This window comes from Garra rufa, chromosome 23 (genome assembly GCF_049309525.1).
Source record: "Garra rufa chromosome 23, GarRuf1.0, whole genome shotgun sequence".
NCBI classification, from domain to species: domain Eukaryota; kingdom Metazoa; phylum Chordata; class Actinopteri; order Cypriniformes; family Cyprinidae; genus Garra; species Garra rufa.
The window spans coordinates 31631685-31654942 of NC_133383.1; the positions used below are offsets into that span (position 1 = coordinate 31631685).

Genomic DNA, 23258 nt, shown 5'->3' on the forward strand with positions numbered 1-23258 from the left:
CAGAATTGTGAAATAAATACTCTCAGTTTTGACGTTTTTCTCAGAATTGCATGACATAAACTCACAATTGCTAATTATAAATTCAGAATTGTGAGATAAATACTCTCAGTTTTGACGTTTTTCTCAGAATTGCATGACATAAACTCGCAATTGCTAATTATAAATTCAGAATTGTGAGATAAATACTCTCAGTTTTGACGTTTTCTCAGAATTGCATGACATAAACTCGCAATTGCTAATTATAAATTCAGAATTGTGAAATAAATACTCTCAGTTTTGACGTTTTTCTCAGAATTGCATGACATAAACTCGCAATTGCTAATTATAAATTCAGAATTGTGAGATAAATACTCTCAGTTTTGACGTTTTTCTCAGAATTGCATGACATAAACTCGCAATTGCTAATTATAAATTCAGAATTGTGAGATAAATACTCTCAGTTTTGACGTTTTCTCAGAATTGCATGACATAAACTCGCAATTGCTAATTATAAATTCAGAATTGTGAGATAAATACTCTCAGTTTTGACGTTTTCTCAGAATTGCATGACATAAACTCGCAATTGCTAATTATAAATTCAGAATTGTGAGATAAATACTCTCAGTTTTGACGTTTTCTCAGAATTGCATGACATAAACTCGCAATTGCTAATTATAAATTCAGAATTGTGAAATAAATACTCTCAGTTTTGACGTTTTTCTCAGAATTGCATGACATAAACTCGCAATTGCTAATTATAAATTCAGAATTGTGAAATAAATACTCTCAGTTTTGACGTTTTTCTCAGAATTGCATGACATAAACTCGCAATTGCTAATTATAAATTCAGAATTGTGAGATAAATACTCTCAGTTTTGACGTTTTTCTCAGAATTGCATGACATAAACTCGCAATTGCTAATTATAAATTCAGAATTGTGAGATAAATACTCTCAGTTTTGACGTTTTCTCAGAATTGCATGACATAAACTCGCAATTGCTAATTATAAATTCAGAATTGTGAGATAAATACTCTCAGTTTTGACGTTTTCTCAGAATTGCATGACATAAACTCGCAATTGCTAATTATAAATTCAGAATTGTGAAATAAATACTCTCAGTTTTGACGTTTTTCTCAGAATTGCATGACATAAACTCGCAATTGCTAATTATAAATTCAGAATTGTGAGATAAATACTCTCAGTTTTGACGTTTTTCTCAGAATTGCATGACATAAACTCGCAATTGCTAATTATAAATTCAGAATTGTGAGATAAATACTCTCAGTTTTGACGTTTTCTCAGAATTGCATGACATAAACTCGCAATTGCTAATTATAAATTCAGAATTGTGAGATAAATACTCTCAGTTTTGACGTTTTCTCAGAATTGCATGACATAAACTCGCAATTGCTAATTATAAATTCAGAATTGTGAAATAAATACTCTCAGTTTTGACGTTTTTCTCAGAATTGCATGACATAAACTCGCAATTGCTAATTATAAATTCAGAATTGTGAGATAAATACTCTCAGTTTTGACGTTTTTCTCAGAATTGCATGACATAAACTCGCAATTGCTAATTATAAATTCAGAATTGTGAGATAAATACTCTCAGTTTTGACGTTTTCTCAGAATTGCATGACATAAACTCGCAATTGCTAATTATAAATTCAGAATTGTGAGATAAATACTCTCAGTTTTGACGTTTTCTCAGAATTGCATGACATAAACTCGCAATTGCTAATTATAAATTCAGAATTGTGAAATAAATACTCTCAGTTTTGACGTTTTTCTCAGAATTGCATGACATAAACTCGCAATTGCTAATTATAAATTCAGAATTGTGAAATAAATACTCTCAGTTTTGACGTTTTTCTCAGAATTGCATGACATAAACTCGCAATTGCTAATTATAAATTCAGAATTGTGAGATAAATACTCTCAGTTTTGACGTTTTTCTCAGAATTGCATGACATAAACTCGCAATTGCTAATTATAAATTCAGAATTGTGAGATAAATACTCTCAGTTTTGACGTTTTCTCAGAATTGCATGACATAAACTCGCAATTGCTAATTATAAATTCAGAATTGTGAGATAAATACTCTCAGTTTTGACGTTTTCTCAGAATTGCATGACATAAACTCGCAATTGCTAATTATAAATTCAGAATTGTGAAATAAATACTCTCAGTTTTGACGTTTTTCTCAGAATTGCATGACATAAACTCGCAATTGCTAATTATAAATTCAGAATTGTGAGATAAATACTCTCAGTTTTGACGTTTTCTCAGAATTGCATGACATAAACTCTCAATTGCTAATTATAAATTCAGAATTGTGAGATAAAAACTTGCCATTCTGATGTTTTTCCTCAGAATTGCATGAAATAAACTTGCAATTGCTAAGTCAGAACTGTGAGATAAAAACTTGCATTTCTAATTTCTGATTGCATTGCATTTCTTAAAATTGCATAATATATACTTGCAATTGCTAGTTATAAAGTCAGAATTGTGAGATAAAAACTTGCAATTCTGAGCTTTTTCTCAGAATTGCCTGAAATAAACTCGCAATTGCTAAGTCAGAACTGTAAGATGAAAACTTGCATTTCTGACTTTTTTCTTAAAATTGCATAAGATATACTTGCAATTGCTAGTTATAAAGTCAGAATTGTGAGATAAATACTCTCAGTTTTGGCTTTTTCTCAGAATTGCATGACATAAACTCGCAATTGCCAATTATAAAGTCAGAACTGTATGATAAAAACTTGCCATTCTGACGTTTTTCCTCAGAATTGCATGAAATAAACTTGCAATTGCTAATTATAAAGTCAGAACTGTAAGATAAAAACTTGCATTTCTGACTTTTTTCTTAAAATTGCATAATATATACTTGCAATTGCTAGTTATAAAGTCAGAATTGTGAGATAAAAACTTGCAAATCTGACCTTTTTCTTTAGAATTGTGCGACAAACTCACAATTGCTAATTATAAAGTCATAATTGTGAGATATAAACTCACAGATTTTCTCATTTAATTTTAAAATGCATTAAATTAGAACATTATTGTTATTTGAAATTATAATAATATTTCACAATATTACTGTTTTTACTCAAATAAAAGCAGCCTTGGTGAACATAAGAGATATTTAGCAACTTCAAACTTCATGTATTACTCAGTGGTCACTATTGGTTTAATATTTTATTAATCATTTATATTTAAGGATAATGGTTTGTACAAATCCCACTGTTCAAAGATTTTTAAATTAACTTTAAGCAACAGTTTTCCTGCATCCTCAGTGTCAAATACTTTTCTTACTTACTGTAGATTTTCTGTCTTGTTTCTTGAATCAAGAAGGATTTTCTAGACGAGTGAAAATTATTGTCTTGTTTTCAGAAAAAACAAGTCACAATTAAGTGCATTTTAGCTTGAAACAAGCTAAATAATCTGCCAATGGGGTAAGAAAAAAAATCTTGTTTTCTGTTTGAAATAAGATTTTTGTGGCAGATTATTTAGCTTGTTCTAAGCAAAAACACACTTAATTTTGACTTGTTTTTTCTGAAAACAAGAAAATAATTTGACTTGTCTAGAAAATCCTTCTCGATTTAAGAATTTTAGATATTTTGGCTGGAAACAAGACAAAAAATCAAAGTAAGAAAAGCATTTTTTGCAGGGTCCGTGTATGTCTTGCTCATCCGTGGACACTCCCTGTGCTCTGCTGTATTAATTTAGAGGGCTATTTTTACTCAACCAGAGCTGGAAAAAGTTATGCACAATAATTACATGTTCTCCATATGGCGCAGAGAACCTGCTGAGGAAGAATACTGCAGGATTCTAAACACTTTCCACCAGAACTTCGCGGAAAGCATGAGATGACACCGAACATAGGATAGACACGCGATCGTTGCATACAGGAAACACGTATAAAGGCCAGTTCGGTGCAGAATCGAAACCCTTGCACTTAAAAAAGGCTGTGGACAGGATGTGGCCTGCGATCGTGCCGAGATGGTCACTGGTAACTTAACATACAGCAGGCGGGTCACTGACACTTTCTTTTGCCGCAGTGATCACAGATGCATGAGAAGTCCCGTCATATGAACAAATGCAGCATTGAAATAAGCAGATAATAACTAACCTGTTGTAGCCGTTGAGTGAAAACGCTCCTTGAGGTGCGGCAGATGTACTGCTCTTGAAATAGTAGATGCAGCCTTTGTGGATTATGATGAAGCGAAGAGGCCCTGTGGAATCGGCAGACACTCAATATATGTTTTCTCAAACCACATTAAACACAATTTCAAAACATAAAAAAACATTCTTAGAGGACAACACTTTACTATAAGTTTCAATTTGTTAGCATAAGTTTGTACATGTCATGAACTAATAATGAACAACTTCTTACAGAATTTATTAGGCTATGCTAATGTTAATTTATAGAAATTTTACGTTTAAAAGTTTACATACACTTGATTCTTAATACTGTGTTGTGTTTGGTAACAATTGCTACTCAAAACTAGCCCAAAAGTAGGGTAAAATAAGTTTTTTTTTGTCGGGATTCCCTGGGTAAATTAAGAATTAGCATTCTTGGGGCTAAATATCACATTATTGGGGTCGCTTCAAACTGCGGACTTGGCAACACTGTTTAAAAGCTCACTGTTGCATTAAGCGCCAGGGGTGAAAACTTTTGAAAAGAAGGAAGACGTGTACATTTTTCTTATTTTGCCTAAATCTAAATAATCTAAATAATATATATATATATATATTCATTTAGAACTGTCCTTCAGAAGCTCCAGAAGATACTTACAAGTTTCCCAGAAGGCAAAATAAGTTACATTTACCCTAATCTTCAAATTCCAAAAGTTTTCACCCCCGGCTCTTAATGCATCGTGTTTTCTTCTGGAGCATCGGTGAGTGTTTGAATCTTCTGTAATAGTTGCATATGAGCCCCTCAGTTGTCCTCAGTGTGGAAAGATGGATCTCAAAATCATACAGTCATTGTTGGAAAGAGTTCAAATACACAAAAATGCTGAAAAACCACAGAATTTGTGGGACCTGAAGGATTTTTCTGAAGAACAGCAGGCAGTTGAACTGTTCAGGACAAACAAGGGATTCATGAACAACTATCACTAAACAAAAATAAATAAATAAATAAAAACACAGCTGTGAGTCATTCAGGTCACAACACAGTGTTACGAATCAAGTGTGTAAACTTTTGAACGGGGTCATTTTTAAATTCAACTATTATTTTCTCTTGTGAACTATATGTAAGCATATTTTATGTGAAATATCTGATTCAGGTCAGTATTAAAAAAAAAAATTAACAAGCATTTTGTATGATTCCATGAACTAACAATTAACAGTTGCTTTTTTGTTAACCAATGGTAACGGAATCCTATTATTTACATTTACATGAATGTTTATGCATTTAGCAGACGCTTCTATTCAAAGCAACTTGCAAAAGACTCAAGTGTTTTTTATGCTAATTTATGACACCTAATGCAACTAATGTTAAAAAAGGAAACCTTATAATAAGTGTTACAGAATATTCCAGCTGTCAACATGAAACAACATGTGCAACCTATTTAACTTTTGGAATAACCTGTGCTGTGTTTACTAAGCGCATAATAAGTAGATCGTGACCATTTTAACCAATGGTCTTTACGATCAACTTAGCTCACAATGCTTTTGAGAAATGCAGCCCTGAATCTGCATTAAATTACAGAATTTAGCTTACAATTTTACAATTATGTTTAACACATTAGCTTCTGGTTAACAGTGATCTATATAGCTGTATAAAACTTTATAGAGTTGGTACTACTAAAACAAAACTAGGATGAACTTCTGTTTATGCATTATTTTCATAATTCCTGACAATAATCCTTTAAAAGGACAGTTCACCCCTAAATAAAAATGCACTTATTCACCATCATGTTATTATGGAAGCCTGTTTCCACCACTGAATTAAAAAAAAAAGGTAATCACGACTTTTTATCTGACGTTTTTGTCTCAGAATTGTATGACAAACTCACAATTGCGAATTATAGTCAAAATTGTGAGATATAAACTCGCAATTTTGACTTTTTTTCTCAGAATTGTATGTCATAATCTCACAATTGCCAATTATAAAGTCAGAATTTTGAGATAAATACTTGCAGTTTTGACTTTTTCTCAGAATTGTGTGTCATAAACTCACAATTGCGAACTGTAGTCAGAATTGAGAGATATAAACTCGCAGTTTTTACTTTTTTTTCTCAAAACTGCATGACATTAACTCGCAATTGCAAATTATAAAGTCAGAATTGAGATATAAACTCACAAATTTAGATTTTTTTTTTCTCAGAATTGCATGACATGAACTCAGAATTGCAAGTTATAAAGCCAGAAGTGTGAGATATGAACTCGCAGTTTGAACTTTTTTCTCAGAATTGCATGACAAACTCGCAGTTGAGTTATAAAGTCAGTATTGTAAAATACAAACTCACAGATCTGACTTTTTTCTCAGGATTGCATGACAAACCCACAATTGCAAATTATAAAGTCAGAATTGTGAGATATAAACTCGCAATTTTGACTTTTTTCTCAGAATTTTATGACATAAACTCGCAGTTGCGAATTACAGTCAAAATTGTGAGATATAAACTCGCAATTTTGACTTTTTTTCTCAGAATTGTATGTCATAATCTCACAATTGCCAATTATAAAGGCAGAATTTTGAGATAAAAGCTTGCAGTTTTGACTTTTTCTCAGAATTGTGTGTCATAAACTCACAATTGCGAACTGTAGTCAGAATTGTGAGATATAAACTCGCAGTTTTTACTTTTTTCTCAAAACTGCATGACATTAACTCGCAATTGCAAATTATAAAGTCAGAATTGAGATATAAACTCACAAATTTTGATTTTTTTTTCCACATAATTGCATGACATGAACTCAGAATTGCAAGTTATAAAGCCAGAAGTGTGAGATATGAACTCGCAGTTTGAACTTTTTTTCTCAGAATTGCATGACAAACCCACAATTGCGAACTGTAAAGTCAGAATTGTGAGATAAAAACGTGCAATTCTGACTTTTTTCTCAGGATTGCATGACAAACTCACAATTGCGAACTGTAAAGTCAGAATTGTGAGATAAAAACGTGCAATTCTGACTTTTTCCTCAGAATTGAGTGACAAACTCGCAGTTGCAAGTTATAAAATCAGAATTGTGAGATATAAACTTGCAATTCAGATTTTTTTAATCAAAATTGCACAACATGAACTCGTTATAGGGTCAGTTATAAGGTTAGAATTGCAAGACACAAACAATTCTGAGAGTTTAATTGTGAGTTTATATCACGCAATTTTGAATATATAACTTGCAGTCACACTCACACTTCTAAAGAAAAATGTCACAATTGTGAGATTTAAAAAATCGCAATAACAGTTGATCATTTTTACTTAGTTGCGGAAATATAGGCATGAATTTATGTTTCGAGAAGAACACAAACAAGAATTATCTACAGAATGTTTCTGTTTTAGGAACTGTTTGCACTTACAATGAAAGCCAATGGGGTCCAACCAACACTGAATCCCATTTACCATTGTATGGACAAACATTTTTCAAAAATATCTTCTTTTATGTTCCACAAAAGAAAGTCTTACAGGTTTTGAACGAAAGAGAAGACAAAACTGAACACTCTTTAACTAATGTTAATGCATGTTTGATGTTTTGTCTGTTGACTGATGGATTCCAATGAGCCGTGTGAAACTCACATTTCATCAGGCTGAACTGGCTGCCCCCTTTCTTGTGCAGATATCCAGATGTGGTGACTCCTCCCGGCATGGTGAGCAGATTCTGAGCTCCGATAGCCTTCATGGGAATGGGCCAGGAGACCGGCGTAGCAGCCATGTTTCTGTAAGCAACAAGGAATGGTTTGTTTTTGATTAGCAATGTTAGACTCATACTTAACAATAACCTTGCTAGGGGAAGTTCTGGGTAGAAACATTTGGAAACATACAGCCATGCAGAACACTCTAGTAACCACCTAACAACATCCCAGCAACCACCCAGAACACACTAGCCCTGCTGTAACAACTACCAGAACACTTACAGAATAAAGCCGAATCACAGCTGTGCTAATATTCAGATTATACCACTGTAATATTGGTATTAAACACTATTTAACACTCTATAAAGGTTCCAAAAGAGTGATGCCCAAAGAAGCTTTCAGTCAACAGTTCTTAAAGGAAGCTTTTTTCCTTAGTGTGAAGAAAATCATTCTTAAACTATTTAAAAATTCTAATTAAAAATTCTTTCCACTAAAGAACCTTTTGTGTGTTCTTCATGGAACCATAGATGGTAATAAAGAATCTTGATATTTAAAAATAGAACTTTCAAAATCAAACCTTTCTCTTTCAAATCTCCAATCAAACATTTAAACTCTATAATCGACATTAGCTTATAAACTGTTCACACCAACACTCATAGTTTGTCTCTTATTAAGATCTTTCTGTACCTACATTTCAGTGGATTTCTTATTAAATTTTTTTATTAGAAAGCCAGTACATAAAAAAAAAATGCTTTGTTCCAGTTCACTAAACCTACAGCTACTGCATGTAAAGAAAAGTAGGTCGGGCTACAATGGCAGCAGATATGCATAGAAGCTCAGACAACATATTTTTTCGATAAACATCTTGTAGACGTTTCTTATTATCAGATATCTTGGTGACGTTAATCTTATTCATGTATGAGATGATGTTCATGGGCAACCATGGGTAAACCTCAAACCATCAGACTCATTCGTGGAGAAAGTAGAGCAAGTAACGTATAGTTATATATTTCTAACACTAATTCTTATTCTGTAGTGTACCTTTATTAACGTACTGCAGGAATGACAAAACCCAGAGTTTGCATTTTAGCACTTTTGGGTTCCATCGTCCCGAGGTCAGTGGGTTTTTAAAAGTATTTTCATGATTTACTTTACAGCATATAAACCATTATAAATACCCTCTCGTGATTTCTTTTAAAGCTTTTACTTGTCTTAAATAAAGACCATTGCTAACAAGTGTCTAAATGGGACTACAGAGGCTGTGGGCATGTTAAATGTCATCATACTAAACAGATAAACTCATTTACTCACTCATCGCTTTCACATCCTCATTGTGTGTAAAATCAGGCTTTATTCTAAAATATTTTCTGAAAAACTGTGGGAAGCTTATTGATGGTGACACTGAAGTCATGGGACCAGTTCATTTATAGCTTACATTTAGCTTTGTTACTTATGGCGGTTGTATTTAGGCTTCAACATTCATGAATGTTGTGTAAAAATCTGGTTTTGCAAAAAAAAAAAAAAAAAAAAAAAAAAAAAAATTTATCATTGGAGTACTCTATTTAAGGGTTAATGTTGAAAATGCCAGACCATTTCTATATGTCTGGCTATATTTATAGAAATTATGGAAGCCTGTTTATGCCAGTAAATAAAAAAAAAAGGTTATTGTGACTTTTTGTCTTACAATTCTGACTTGTTTTCTCACAATTGTGAGTTATAAAATGCTAATTTTGAGGGTCAGAATTGTGAGTTTATATCTTGCAATTCTGACTTTATTTCTCAGAATTGCGAGTTCTATTTTTTTAATTACTATATTTCTTGCTTAAAATGAATAAAATATTCAATTTGAAAATATTTAATCATAAGTTGAGGAAATAATAAATATAGTTGCAAGTAGAAATTACCATGGTTAAAGCACATTTTGAGGGGAAATGCAACGTTATAAATTCGCAATTTAGATTTTATTTCTCAGAATTGTGACTTAATTTCTCAGAATTACAAGTTTATATCTCAGAATTGTGAGAAAAAAAGTCAGAATTGTGAAATAAAAAAATTGCAACTACCTTTTCAAAAAATTGTATTCAGTGGCAGAAAGAGGCAGGAAATAGATCACAAAAAAAATCTTATCTACTAATGAGCTTCTAAATGTTTCATTGCATAGAAATTGTGAAAAAAAAAATATATATATATATATACTGTATATAAAATATCCTTAATACTTATCCAGAAAATCATAAAAGACAGGAGAAGTCAAGGGGCCTATTTTGTGGTCGTTTTAGGGCCTTTGAGTCAAAAAGGTTGAGCACCACTGTGCATAACTAAACAATAAAAGAAAACTTTTAACTTATAAAGAGATATTATTAAAACCATACTCTAAATGTTTAACCCAACCTTCTGGGTAGTTGTATTTAACTCAATTATTGTTTAAGAATGACTATATTTCTTGCTTAAAATGTATCCAAAAATAGGTTGGAAATTAACATTTATTAATATGTTCAATTTGAGAATATTTAATAAAACGTTAAATAAAATTGATTTAAAAAAGCATTTTTGGCCAATCCAGGTCATTTACTTTAAAAATATTACGTATTTTATTGGTTATTACTGTTATCGCTCCAGCTGTGGCCCGATCTCCTTAAAACTTTGCGTGCTTGTTTAGAATCACCATTTGCATGTGTTCACCAAGTTTTGTGAAGTTTTGAGTTTTCCTTTAGACTTAATAGGATTTCGGATCAATTCTGACAGGCCCCTTTTATAAACGACCCCATTATACAAGGATGCAAGGAACAAGGAGACGAAGGGTAAACTCAAAATAACTGTTTTTAAAAGGTAGCATAACTCAGTAGACATTCGCCAGGATGACGAAAGAGACTGGGCGGAGAAACTAGGAACTGAGCATTCTCTAAATACACAACTAAACAAGGGGATGACGAGACACAGCTGAAACCAATAGAACATAATGACAACAGGAACAGGAACAACCAAATATGGGCATGAGAGAACATTAGGGTAATGTAGGACAGGGAGCACACAGGAACCAAAACAAAAACACAGAGCAGTTCAATGATAATTATTGACCTAGAGAGTCCAGAGAATTGCACTTCAGTGGATGTTTTTCAGATTGAATAAAAAACCTAGGAGTAATTCGCATAAGTATTTTTTTTAACATTTTCTCAGTCATTTAACAAACGATTTGATTGACAGCAGTGGTTCTAGAAGCAAATATAATGCATATGTGCGAAAAAACCAAGTAATGTACAATCGGTTTACACCCTTGAAAACCACGATATCGCCCCCTAGTGGCTGATTTCCTTCAAATTTCTCACAGACCTTTGGGGTTGTGAGTCAAACAGGCCCACGAAGTTTAGGTCCAATTGGCCTCTGTTAAGCTTGTTTAGTAGGTGCTTAAACTTCATTGGCCAATGGAGGCCTTGTTTTTTGAGATACGCAAATGTCCTTATATACACTTTTGGCACTTTGGACCAAGACGGATTTTTATGTTGATATAGGACAAATTGTTGTTTTGGTATAGCCATTTTAATGTCCCCCCTCCCCCACCCCACTTAGAGTGCCACCAAGTGTCCAAGCTCTGTGATTTTCATTTTGCAAACTCAGATTGATCTCTTACATAAGTGTTCTGAGTTTGGCTAAGATATCTCATTCCATTTAGAAGTTATAGGCATTTTACTAAAAGTGGCCCCGAACGTCTTTGCGTTCCTTTGTGACAATGAGTCAAAAGTTCAACTTTTTTTTTTGATGATTATTGATATTCGTTCTCCAGAGTATATTTCTGCACTGGTTTGGTTGTGACCGAGTGAAAAACCTAGAACTAGTTTACAAAAGTATGTTTTTCAAAAATCCAAAATACCTGAAAATATCACGATCGAATCCTGAATTCCAGCAACATAAAACAATGAGCCGGTGACTGACAGTTTTTGTACATTTTCGACCACTGTACCACCCCCGTCAAGCCGATTGGGGTGAGCCTTGGTGACGTTGTCAGCAGTGTGAGTACTACCATCCAAGTTTCAAGTCTCTATGACTTCTGGTTTGGTCTGCACGATCAGTTTTATGTAGAGATGACGAGACAGCTGAAACCAATAGAACCGGAACAGGAACAGGAACAACCAAATATGGGCCTCAGAGAACATCAGGGAAAACTAGGACAAGGAGCACACGGGAACCAAAACAAAAACACAGAGCAGTCCAATGGCATGACAGTGATAGCATCCCAAAGGGTAAACTTCAAAATTTTTTTTTTTGATAATTATTGACCTAGAGAGTCCAGAGAATTGTACTTCAGTGGATTTTTTCAGATTGAATAAAAAATCTAGGACTAGTTGACAAAAGTAGTTTTTTTTTTTTTACATCTTCTCGAACATTTAACAAACGATTTGATTGACAGCAGTGGTTCTAGAAGCAAAGTTGTCCAGAATGAGGAGTTCTGTCATATGAGATGAATATTGTGCATATGTGCGAAAAGCCAAGCAACGTACAATAGTTTACGCCCTTCAAAAAAGCAATATCGCCCCGCCAAGTGGCTGATTTCTTTCAAATTTCTCACAGACCTTTAGGGCCATAAGTCAAACAGGCCCACCAAGTTTTGCTCTAATCGGCCTCTGTTAAGCTTGTCTAGTAGGTGCTCAAACTTCATCAGTCAATGGCAGCCATGTTTTTTTGAGATACGCAAATGTCCTTATGGTGGCATTTCGGTCCAAGACACAGCGATTTTCTGTGTTGATAGGACAGATGGTTGAGTTGGTATAGCCATTTTTATGTTTTTTTTTCCCTCCTATAGCACCACCAAGTGGCCAAGCTCTGCGATTTTCGTCCTGCGACCTCAGATTGAGCTTTTACAAAAGTGTTCTAAGTTTGGTGAATATATCTCATTCGTTCAGGAGTTATAGGCATTTTACTTTGCAACAATGAGTCGAAAAGTTTAACTTTTTTTCTAATCAGGTGAAAAACCTAAGACTAGTTCGCAAAAGTAGATTTTCCAAAAATCCAAAATACCTGAAAATTTTGCCAGGCTCACTAAAGAATCTGAGGCATGCGCTTTGTCTGACATTAGCCAAGGAATCCAACGACATAAGGAGTTATGAACAATTACGTACTTTTGATCGCTGTAGCGCCCCCGTCAGGCCGATTGGGATGAGCCTTGGTGACAATGTCAGCGGTGTGAGTACTACCATCCCTCCAAGTTTCAAGTCTCTATGACTTACGGTTTGGTCTGCACGATCAGTTTTATGTGGAGATTGCTGACCCTTGGCCATTCTAACAATTACAATAGGGTTTTGGCACGATGCGCTGGAACCTCTAATAAATGTTCACCTTTTGATTATTGCTGATGTAATTATGTGTCTGATTTTCAATTTACAACCTATGGTGGGGGCTCATTTCTAAGACAGTCAGTAATTTTTAAACAATAGTTAAATAAATCTACCCAACATTTAACCCAACTGCTTGGTCAAAACAACCAAATCACTGGGTTTGTCCAAATTTCACCCAGCGCTGGGTTGTTTTTAGAGTGCAGACATAACAAATCACAGACCAAACAAATTAAAATACATCTTTTTAAACAAAGTAAGCAAACCTAGTCAAAACACAAAGATGAGACAATCACAGGAAGCAGAACAAAACTCCTGCTACACATACAGTGTCCACGTAGCATATTAGTAATATCAAGCGAATTCCCAGAAAAATGACAACAGTATTTTGTGCTCATAAACACCACATAATTGTACTTCTCCTAAACAACCACCCATGCGTCCCATGATCCCACACGCTTACCTTCTGCTGACACATCTTCTGATGCTCTGCACTGCTTTGCTCTCTCTCAACATACTGCCAGACCAGAGACCATCAAGAGTTTGAGAACATGCTCGTCTCACCACAGAGTTTACAGCTATCTCCAAACCTCCAGCACAAACCTTGAATCTGACCAGGACAAAGAAAGGACAGGAAACCCTACATTTCCTTTGGAAAGTTCAAGCCCCTCCTGGGCTGTCGAGCACACAGTGGAATTTGCTATTGCTTATCCGTAATTCGGGACGTCTGAGTGCCAGTCAGCAGATACAGATGAGAACGGAGGGGAATGTCCATCTAATGCTGGGTGGAGTGGGGAGATTAGAATCCCACGGGACAATCACGACCTAAATGAGAAGTGTAATGGCAACGTAGTACATCTCATCATGACATTATAATATCCAACCAAAGAATTATGGTCCAGGAGCGTGCTTGTGGCAAAGGGATGGTATTTTTAGGAGTTAAGTAGAAGTTTAGTGCGGCACTGTCAGCAAAATGCTCTTGACCTTCTTACAGACTTCACTTCAAGGAAATTAAAAGGCCAGGAACAGCAGTTTAATTCCATTGCAGCTTGTTTCTGGTAGTGACTCGACTTCTTATGGAAGTTCTTCTTTCTCTTGAGGTTTTGATGTTGAGGTAATGAGGTTAAAACGTGTCTGCGCTACATCTCTGCAAGCAGACTGTCTGCTCATCTCTGTTGCTCAATGTTTCCAACCATGATTGACATCAGGTGTCATTAGACACAAGGTTTTTGTTGACACTTTTTCTTTTCTTTTTTTAGTAGTGTTTAATAAGCTAGTAACACTATTACTGTTTGAACATAGTCCTGAACCAAGTAGGTCATCTTACACCATAAGCACTACAAAATAAAAACTAAAAAATGATTTTGTCTTTTTACTCAATGTTGGTTTCATATTGTTTTCATTTTCAGCAAAAGTTTGATACCTGAATGTTCCACAGCTGTGTTTTTTGTTTAGTGATAGTTGTTAATGAGTCCCTTGTTTGTTAGTTAAACTGCCCACTTTTCTTCAGAAAAATCCCTTTTTCTGCACTTTTGTGTATTTGAACCCTTTCCAACAATGACTGTATGATTTTGAGATCCATCTTTTCACACTGAGGACAACTGAAAGACTTGTATGCAACTATTCCCAAAGAGAATTTTCATTTAGTTCTGCCCTTCAAAAGCTACAGTAAATACTTACGTTTCCCAGAAAACAAGATAAGTTAAATTTACCCTGATCTTCAAATTCCAAAAGTTTTCACCCCCAGCTCTTAATGCATTGTGTTTCCTTCTAAATCATCAGTAAGCGTTTGAACCTTCTGTAATAGTTGCATATGAGTCCCTCAGTTGTCCTGAGTGTGAAAAGATGGATCTCAAAATCATACAGTCATTGTTGGAAAGGGTTCAAATACATGCTGAAAAAACATGCTGAAAAACCAAAGAATTTGCGGGACCTGAAGGATTTTTCTGAAGAACAGTGGACAGTTTAATTGTTCAGAACTATCACTAAACAAAAAAACACAGCTATGGATCATTCAGGTAACAACACAATATTAAGAATCAAGTGTATGTAAACTTTTGAACTTTTACAAATTCAACTATTATTTTCTCTTGTGGACTATATATAAACATCTTTCACATGAAATATCTTACTCAAGTCAGTACTAAATAAAAAATTACATGCATTTTGTATGATCCCTGCATTTTGCAGATTCTGCAAGTTGTATGTAACCTATCGACTTCAACTTTAATCTTACTATAACAAGGGAACCTTAAAATAAAGTGTACCAAGAAACTAAGCAACTCCACTTTCCCAAGTATTACTCAGAACGACCCAGCAGCACTCTGCAATTGCAAACAAACACATGGGTTACTATAAGCTATGAAGTAATAATCTTAAAACTCCAGAAGAACATAAACACAGACGATAATCAGACACAGGGTGGTCATGCGCTATAGAAACTGCAACAAAAAAACAGGGTGGGGTGGGGACGATTTCAGACTTGTTCAAACAACTTCCTGATCTTGTTTTTAAAAATGTAACTCCATGTGTTGATAAGCATGAAGCGCTAAGAGGTCAAACGTAGTTTAGAGTCAAATGTTTTTTTTTTTTGGAAAATTAGGCATTTCAGAGGGTAAAATTCAGCACAGACCTTAATTATCCATTGGGAATGAACTGGATCATAAAAAGTGGGTTTAATGTACCGGAATGGAGGGGGCGCTAATGTAAACACTGATAATAGCTGTGAAAATTTTCTTGTGTATTTGTGTGCATGTGTAGAATAACATACGCATATAATCAGAAGAAGTAAATTTGAAAGAAGTAGCCTAAATATGGTTGTCTTGGATGCATTCACTTAAACAAACACAACCACAGTGTTCACTGTAATGTTCCCCCTTCTTGAAAGTACAAGAGTTCAAGTCAGCCAGTCCACCAGAAGAAGAACAAGAAGGGAACTTAAACACATTTTGGCTATTTTCCCCACCCACATTATTATGATGACATTAGTGGAAATGTAAAGTTGTTTCAGAGGCAATGAAAGTTATTACAATTAAAGATAACTACAAGTTTAACCTTAACCTTATGAATTCAACACTTCTCAGAATAAGACCAGAAATTTGCATTCACAAAGTGAACAGCATCAATTTCCAATATAAAAAAGAAATGATATATTGTACCTTAGTGGCATCTCATTGTTTCCACACAAGACGGTTTACTGAGTAACATTTGAATGTTTCCAACCATGAGTTAGTGACCAGAACTTGACCTGCGCTTAAGGGGTGAATAACTATAATATGGTGACCATATGTTGGGGGGTATGGGGGTCCTAGTTTTGGCATCAAAATATGTAATTTCCACACCAAAACTACATATTTTAAAGTCACCGTTATGCAAATTGATTATAAACAAAGCTAAAAAGCTTCCTACCACAGTGGCCATCCTTCACAAAACTAATATCTTCCACAGTTTTATCACAGGTAGAATGCAAAATGTTTCAATACAAGCATTTTCAGTCAAATGGAGTTTATGCAATATTTAAAACCTTTAACCCACGGGAGAAAATCAACCCGCCGCAACCGTTTAAAATTAGCCCAATTACGTGGGGAAAATGCAGATTTGGCAACCCTACATCCAACACGAGCTTAAATACTCTGCATATTAATAGTGACTCCGTGGTGCGCGAAAATTATATTCAATATTAGAATGTTTGCGGGAGTGGGATTAAAAAAATTTAAGGCAAGCGCAAGGCTTTAATACAAAAACGCACACAATGAATGGAAAATGTAGAAAGCAATAGATGAATCCCGGACATTTTGGGCGATTTAGGAATCCCGGATGCCAAAAAGAGGACGTATGGTCACTCTAGTGTATAATAATATACTGTGTTGTGTTAGCATACAATTCAGGGGCAGATCATCTGGGTATGCAGGGTATGCAGGTTCATATGGGCCCGGGGAGATTGGGGGCCTGCCGAGCCGAGGGGGAACTTTTAATTAAAATGAGGGAACGAATAGAGTCCTGTAAGGGCCCAGCCCAGGCCCGAGACACTCAGGCCCGAGCCCTGTCCTTGTCCGACAACTTATCAGAACAGAGCCTGTGTTGCAGCAATTAAACTAGTTAAGTTTGGGATTTTAATTGCAAAGTGACTGGATTTCTTTTCTTTTGTTTTTTAAAGTAACGACCAAGCGGCTATCGGCAATGAGCTGCGCATGTTTGATCAATTTAGCCTTGCCTAAAATAAAATCTATAGACATAAAACACTAGATGCATTTCACAATATTAATTTAAACATTTAAACTAGATAAATGTGCGCTGTTAGACGCATATCCAATCATTTGTGCGGAGAGTGAAAGCTAAAGCGCGCATTGAAGGACATGAAATCGCCAGCCCGATCACTTACATTTTTTTCTTAATAACGGTGGGAACCTAAAATACGCCATCATTTTTTGCTCATAAAGGTACAAGTAATACATCATTCGGAACTGCAAAAAGTCTCTTTTTTTATTTTATTATATTTTATTTGTGTGCACTCACAAAATCAACAAAACATCATGCTTAAGTAACAGCTGTCTTGTTTTCTTTTTGTCTCTTGTCTTGAGGAGGAGCGCTTCACAAAAATGATGTGAAACTCAGCGAATATTTGCCTCACAGACATGATAAATGTATTTATAGAACGCTTTAAATTACTATAGTTTACTAAAATGAAAAAATGCATGTAATAAAATCATGTTAGCCTATATTGCATAAAGTTAATGTGAACATTTTGCCTACTCCGCCCAAAAAAAAAGTCCATGGCATCCAACCTGTCTTCACATTTAACATGAAAAACAGCAATAAAACGAAGGCTTTAACTCAGTAACTGGTTGGTTTATGAGAAAAATAAAACAATGTTGGCAAAGCTATAGGCTTGTTGGTTTGTTATGTTAGTATTATTATGACTTATTCACTTTTAAACTCTGATTGATTGATTTAATGAGACATCGTGTTTATTAATTTTGTTTAACATGCATTCAAATATTTTTTCATGTTTATTTCGTGCTGCAAATATTCAAAAGGAAAAGATCATTGATTCACATGCCGCTTGATCTGAGGCAAATATAGTCATCTCACTACAAATTTAAGAGCGTAAAAACACATTTATTGATTGTATTTTATCATAAAATTGACAGAAGCCTGAGACTTGCGTGCTACAAATAATGAATGGACTTGAAAATGTTAAATAAAGAAAACAGCTTGCAACAGCAAATACTCACATAACGTTATGTACTTAAGAAAAATCAACAGGTTAACCCAGTTGGAGCCCATGATTACAAATTTTTTTTGGGCCTGAGGGCTGACTTGCTACGCCACTGATACAATCAGATAATATATTATAAAGGTGTTGCTGGTGTATTACACCGGGTTACTGGCAAACCACAGAAGCTCAGACCTTTATAAAAGTACTTTATTAACTGCAAATCAACAGATAAAACCATTCAATCAAACTGTAAATAGAAATAATTTCCAGTTAGCATTATTAGCTTTTTAGCCTCTATCCAACATCCAAAGCCTAAACCAAATGCTGAAAGTCGGTTTAAACTGACTGGATAACAATACATAATCTATCAACCAGACAATTTGACTAAAATAAGTGACAGTTGAAAGTCAATTTGATTTTATAGTAAATATTAGATGTCATCTGTCCAGAAGGTTCACAAGAGTTAGTTATCATATTGATCTTAACTTTGACTGGTGTTTCACTTGAAATTTCTTACTCAGGCAAAGGTTGTGACAGCTAATAACCGGCATCTGGTCGTCTAGTCTGGTTAAGTCTTTAGTCAATGTGTAAGTCCCCTGTAAAAACTAGAACAAGAGTTTAAATGTCACACTAAAACACCTGTTAAAACTAGTTCAAATATTGTATGGTTAACCATATGGGAAAAGTCAGGTTTATAAGGTAAAACAATACAATGAGTGCTTCTGAGGATGAACTTACCAGAATATGTAAGGTAGTTTTTGACATAATTGTTCTTGTCTGCTAATTCTTTCTGGTGTTTTCTGTACAGCTGTTCATGGATGGCTAAGGTTCATGCTGGCTTTTCAAGGTAATATCAATAATTTTACATTTAGCCATCCTAAATGATACACTGAAGCAAACAAACTCTTGTCGGTCAGTGAACATGTCGATCAGACAGCGTCTTCCTGTCTAAATGTGTGGTCACTTTAGCCAAATGTTGCGGGGAGAAGAGTGTTATTAATATTGTGGTGATGTATGAACAGTGTGTTTATTAATATTGTAGCGATGTATGAAGCACAGTTCACACACTGATCAAATTTGGCGATGTTTTGCTAGTAAATTTCACTATTAATTGCAATGAAATGGCAAGTAACGCTGAATTAAATTTTGAAGTAGAAAGACTGAAATTGTTGTAATGTTTTCGAAAGTCTCTTTTGCTCATCAAAGCTGCATTTATTTGATCAAAAATACAGGCAAACACAGTAATATTGTGAAATGTTATTACAATATGAAATAATGATTTCTAACTTAAAATATAATTTATTCCTGTGATACAAAGCTGAATTTTCCTCAGCCATTACTCCAGTCTTAAGTGTCACATGGTCCTTCAGAAATCATTCTAATATGCTGATTTATTACTTTTATTATCAGTGTTTGCAACAGTTGTGCTGTTATATTTTTATGGAATCTGTGATACGTTTTTTCAGGATTCTTTGATGAATAAAACGTTAAGAACAGCATTTATTAAAAATAAAAATCTTTCTTTGCTAGCACTTTTTTTTTAATCAATTTAACACAGCCTTGGTAAATAAAAGTATTAATTTATAAAAAAAAAAAAAAGAAAGAAAAATTTACTGAACACAAACCTTTGAATTATAGTGTATATTGTTAGAAAAGATTTCTGCTTTAAATAAATGCTTTCTGTTTAACATTTTATACATCAATGAATCCTGAAAAAAGTATCACAGGTTCCAAAAAAAAAAGAATTAATCAGCATATTAGAATAATTTCTGAAGGATCATGCGACACTGAAGACTGGAGTAGTGATGCTTTCATGAAAATTCAGATTTGATCACAGAAACAAATTAGATTTGAACATATATTAAAATAGAAAATGTTATTTTACATTATAATAACATTTACATGATTTACATTATAATAAGGAGACAGAAGTCGCTTTTAAACCATGCAGTAGTTGTCTTGTGAATGAATTTCACCTAATTGCAAAATTTGTGTTGGGAAATCCTTCAAACCTCGCTTAAAATTCCTGATGGTGTGCGTTTCTGTTGAAATGGCACAATTTCGCTTGTAAATTTCTTACCGTAAATATATCAAAAGGCAATTTTTGATTTGTAATATGCATTGCTAAGAAATTCATTTGCACAACTTTAAAGGTGATTTTCTCAATATCTATTTTTTTTTTTTTTTGCACCCTTAGACTTTCAAATAGTTGTCCAAATATTGTCCCATCTTAACAAACCATAAATCAATGGAAATTTTTTGTATTCAGCTTTCAGGGGATGTATAAAGACATGTAAGGTACATAATGTACCTTACAAACCAAAGGTAAGAAAAGAGTCTGTGGGCAGCTGTTAGAGTTATTATTTTTGCTCTGCATGCACATTCTTCCTCCATTTCCTACCTCCTAATACGGCTTTAAAGTAAAACAGGAGATGATGAACAAGCCTAACATAGCCTCCATCAATGGCACATGATGTTCGTGTCAAACATCAGCCCACACAGGTTAGTTATAAAACATAGTTTCATAGTCTGTCGGATGCGCCCCCATATTCTAATGTGTACAATCGCAAGTGCATCCAGTCTGAAAAGGTCATGTAAACACATTTTACAGGAGGTAGGAGTTTAGTGGTAAAGGTGTAATGTAAAGTACATTTTGCGGCCTTGAGTATGGCAGGGGCTTTCCCTGCAATTAACTGCAAAAAACAGCATGAATGAAAAACAAGGAAATTTTCATTTTTTTGTATTAAATCTTCATCTTATCTCAAGTCAAACTACAGATTATTTGTGGGCAACACTCATAAGCAGCACTGTATTTTGTGGGCACCATGGGTGCGCTTCAGTCAATCACCACAAACTACCCACGGTTTTACTGTACGTCGACAAGAAATCACAATGCATCCCATTTACTTTTCGGACTAGTTCATAAAACTTAGAAACAACGTTGACAGCAAGTAATCAAAACCCCTTTATAGATTCATTAATATAGTTATCAGACAGATTTCTAGAAGGACTAAGCACCAAGGTGAAGAAACCTTACTTACTTGTTACAGAAATCCTGGATGCACATCTTCGCATGCGAGTGTTGCAAATGACCAAAGGAGCGCTTATTTTTCATAGAAAGAGCCATTCGTATTGGCTGATGTTTGTCACCATGTTCTCTGCTTGATGCTTGGAGTGCAGTTGGAAGTTCAACGAGTTAGTCGAGGGTTCATGCACGACTGATAGAGCGGAGGCGAGTGGAGACGGCCTGTGATCTCAGGCTCATGCACTGTGCAAGTCATTTCCTCTCAGGGCCCACATTGGCGTACTCTTTTTCTGTGTCACGAAGTCACTTCCTTCTGGCGGTTGTATGGACAAACTGATTGGCCAAAGTTCTTAGGACTTGAATTCACTGGCAGGGACTTTCCACCTCTTTTAACATGAAATTACGTCGTTCAGACGGCTAGTCTGCCACGCTCGCAATAGCATTTGTTGACTCTTAGAAATTTGTGAAAGATTGGCCTCTAGGTTCATTCATGTGACTTAAGACTAGCAGACTACTCTGAAAACAGCTGTACCCTGTGTGAAACTTCATAGTGTCATGGTTGAGTGCAACTAGGCAGACATCCGTTAGTGGTTAGTATCACTAGTATTCAAGGTTAATGATTTGAAAAAACCCTAATCCTAAATACTGAATTTTGACATGTAATCAGTGTTGCCAAGTCCATTTGTTTTCTAAAGAATCGGGCTATTTCAGTTGCTGTGGTTTGAAGCAATCACAATAACGTGATATTCATCTCCTGGAATGTGGATTTCATCAGGGGACCGCATTCGAAACACGATTGGTCTAGTTTTGGGTTAGTTTAAATTTTTACACGTAATCAGTGTTGCCAAGTCCACGTTTTTTCTGTGGAATTGGGCTATTTTAGACCTGTTGCTGCGGGTTGAAACGATCACAATAATGTGATATTCATCTCCTGGAATGTGGATTTTATCAGGGGACCCCCTTCGAAATGCGATTGGTCTAGTTTTGGGTTAGTTTAAATGTTTACACTTAACCAGTGTTGCCAAGTCCACATTTTTCCTGTGGAATTGGGCTATTTTAGACCTGTTGTTGCGGGTTGAAGCGATCACAATAACGTGATATTCATCTGAAGGAATGTGGATTTTATCAGGGGACCCCCTTCGAAACACGATTGGTCTAGTTTTGGGTTAGTTTAAATTTTTACACTTAACCAGTGTTGCCAAGTCAACATTTTTTCCTGTGTAATTGGGCTATTTTAGACCTGTTGCTGCGGGTTGAAGCGATCACAATAACGTGATATTCATCTGAAGGAATGCGGATTTTATCAGGGGACCCCCTTCGAAACACGATTGGTCTAGTTTTGGGATAGTTTAAATTTTGACACGTAATCAGTGTTGCCAAGTCCACGTTTTTCCTGTGGAATTGGGCTATTTTAGACCTGTTGCTGCGGGTTGAAGCGATCACAATAACGTGATATTCATCTGAAGGAATGTGGATTTTATCAGGGGACCCCCTTCGAAACACGATTGGTCTAGTTTTGGGTTAGTTTAAATTTTGACATGTAATCAGTGTTGCCAAGTCCACGTTTTCCTGTGGAATTGGGCTATTTTAGACCTGTTGCTGCGGGTTGAAGCGATCACAATAACGTGATATTCATCTGAAGGAATGTGGATTTCATCAGGGGTCCCCCTTCGAAACACGATTGGTCTAGTTTTGGGTTAGTTTAAATTTTTACACTTAACCAGTGTTGCCAAGTCAACATTTTTTCCTGTGTAATTGGGCTATTTTAGACCTGTTGCTGCGGGTTGAAGCGATCACAATAACGTGATATTCATCTGAAGGAATGCGGATTTTATCAGGGGACCCCCTTCGAAACGCGATTGGTCTAGTTTTGGGTTAGTTTAAATTTTTACACTTAACCAGTGTTG

At 35.0% G+C, this 23258-nt stretch overlaps 1 protein-coding gene across 2 annotated transcripts in view; it reads right to left on the reverse strand.

Moving 5' to 3' along the window:
- sh3bp2 (SH3-domain binding protein 2) overlaps positions 1 to 21531 on the reverse strand; it is a 36931-nt gene extending 15400 nt beyond the window's left edge. For both annotated transcript variants that reach the window (XM_073830088.1, XM_073830087.1), the window contains exons 1-3: positions 21368 to 21531; positions 7726 to 7865; positions 4113 to 4215 (exon numbers count right to left, since the gene is read on the reverse strand). In XM_073830088.1, the coding sequence (XP_073686189.1) occupies positions 4113 to 4215; positions 7726 to 7865; positions 21368 to 21453 (329 nt within the window). In that variant the 5' untranslated portion in view covers positions 21454 to 21531. The remainder of the gene's footprint in view (positions 1 to 4112; positions 4216 to 7725; positions 7866 to 21367) is intronic.
- Positions 21532 to 23258: the final 1727 nt, after the last annotated feature.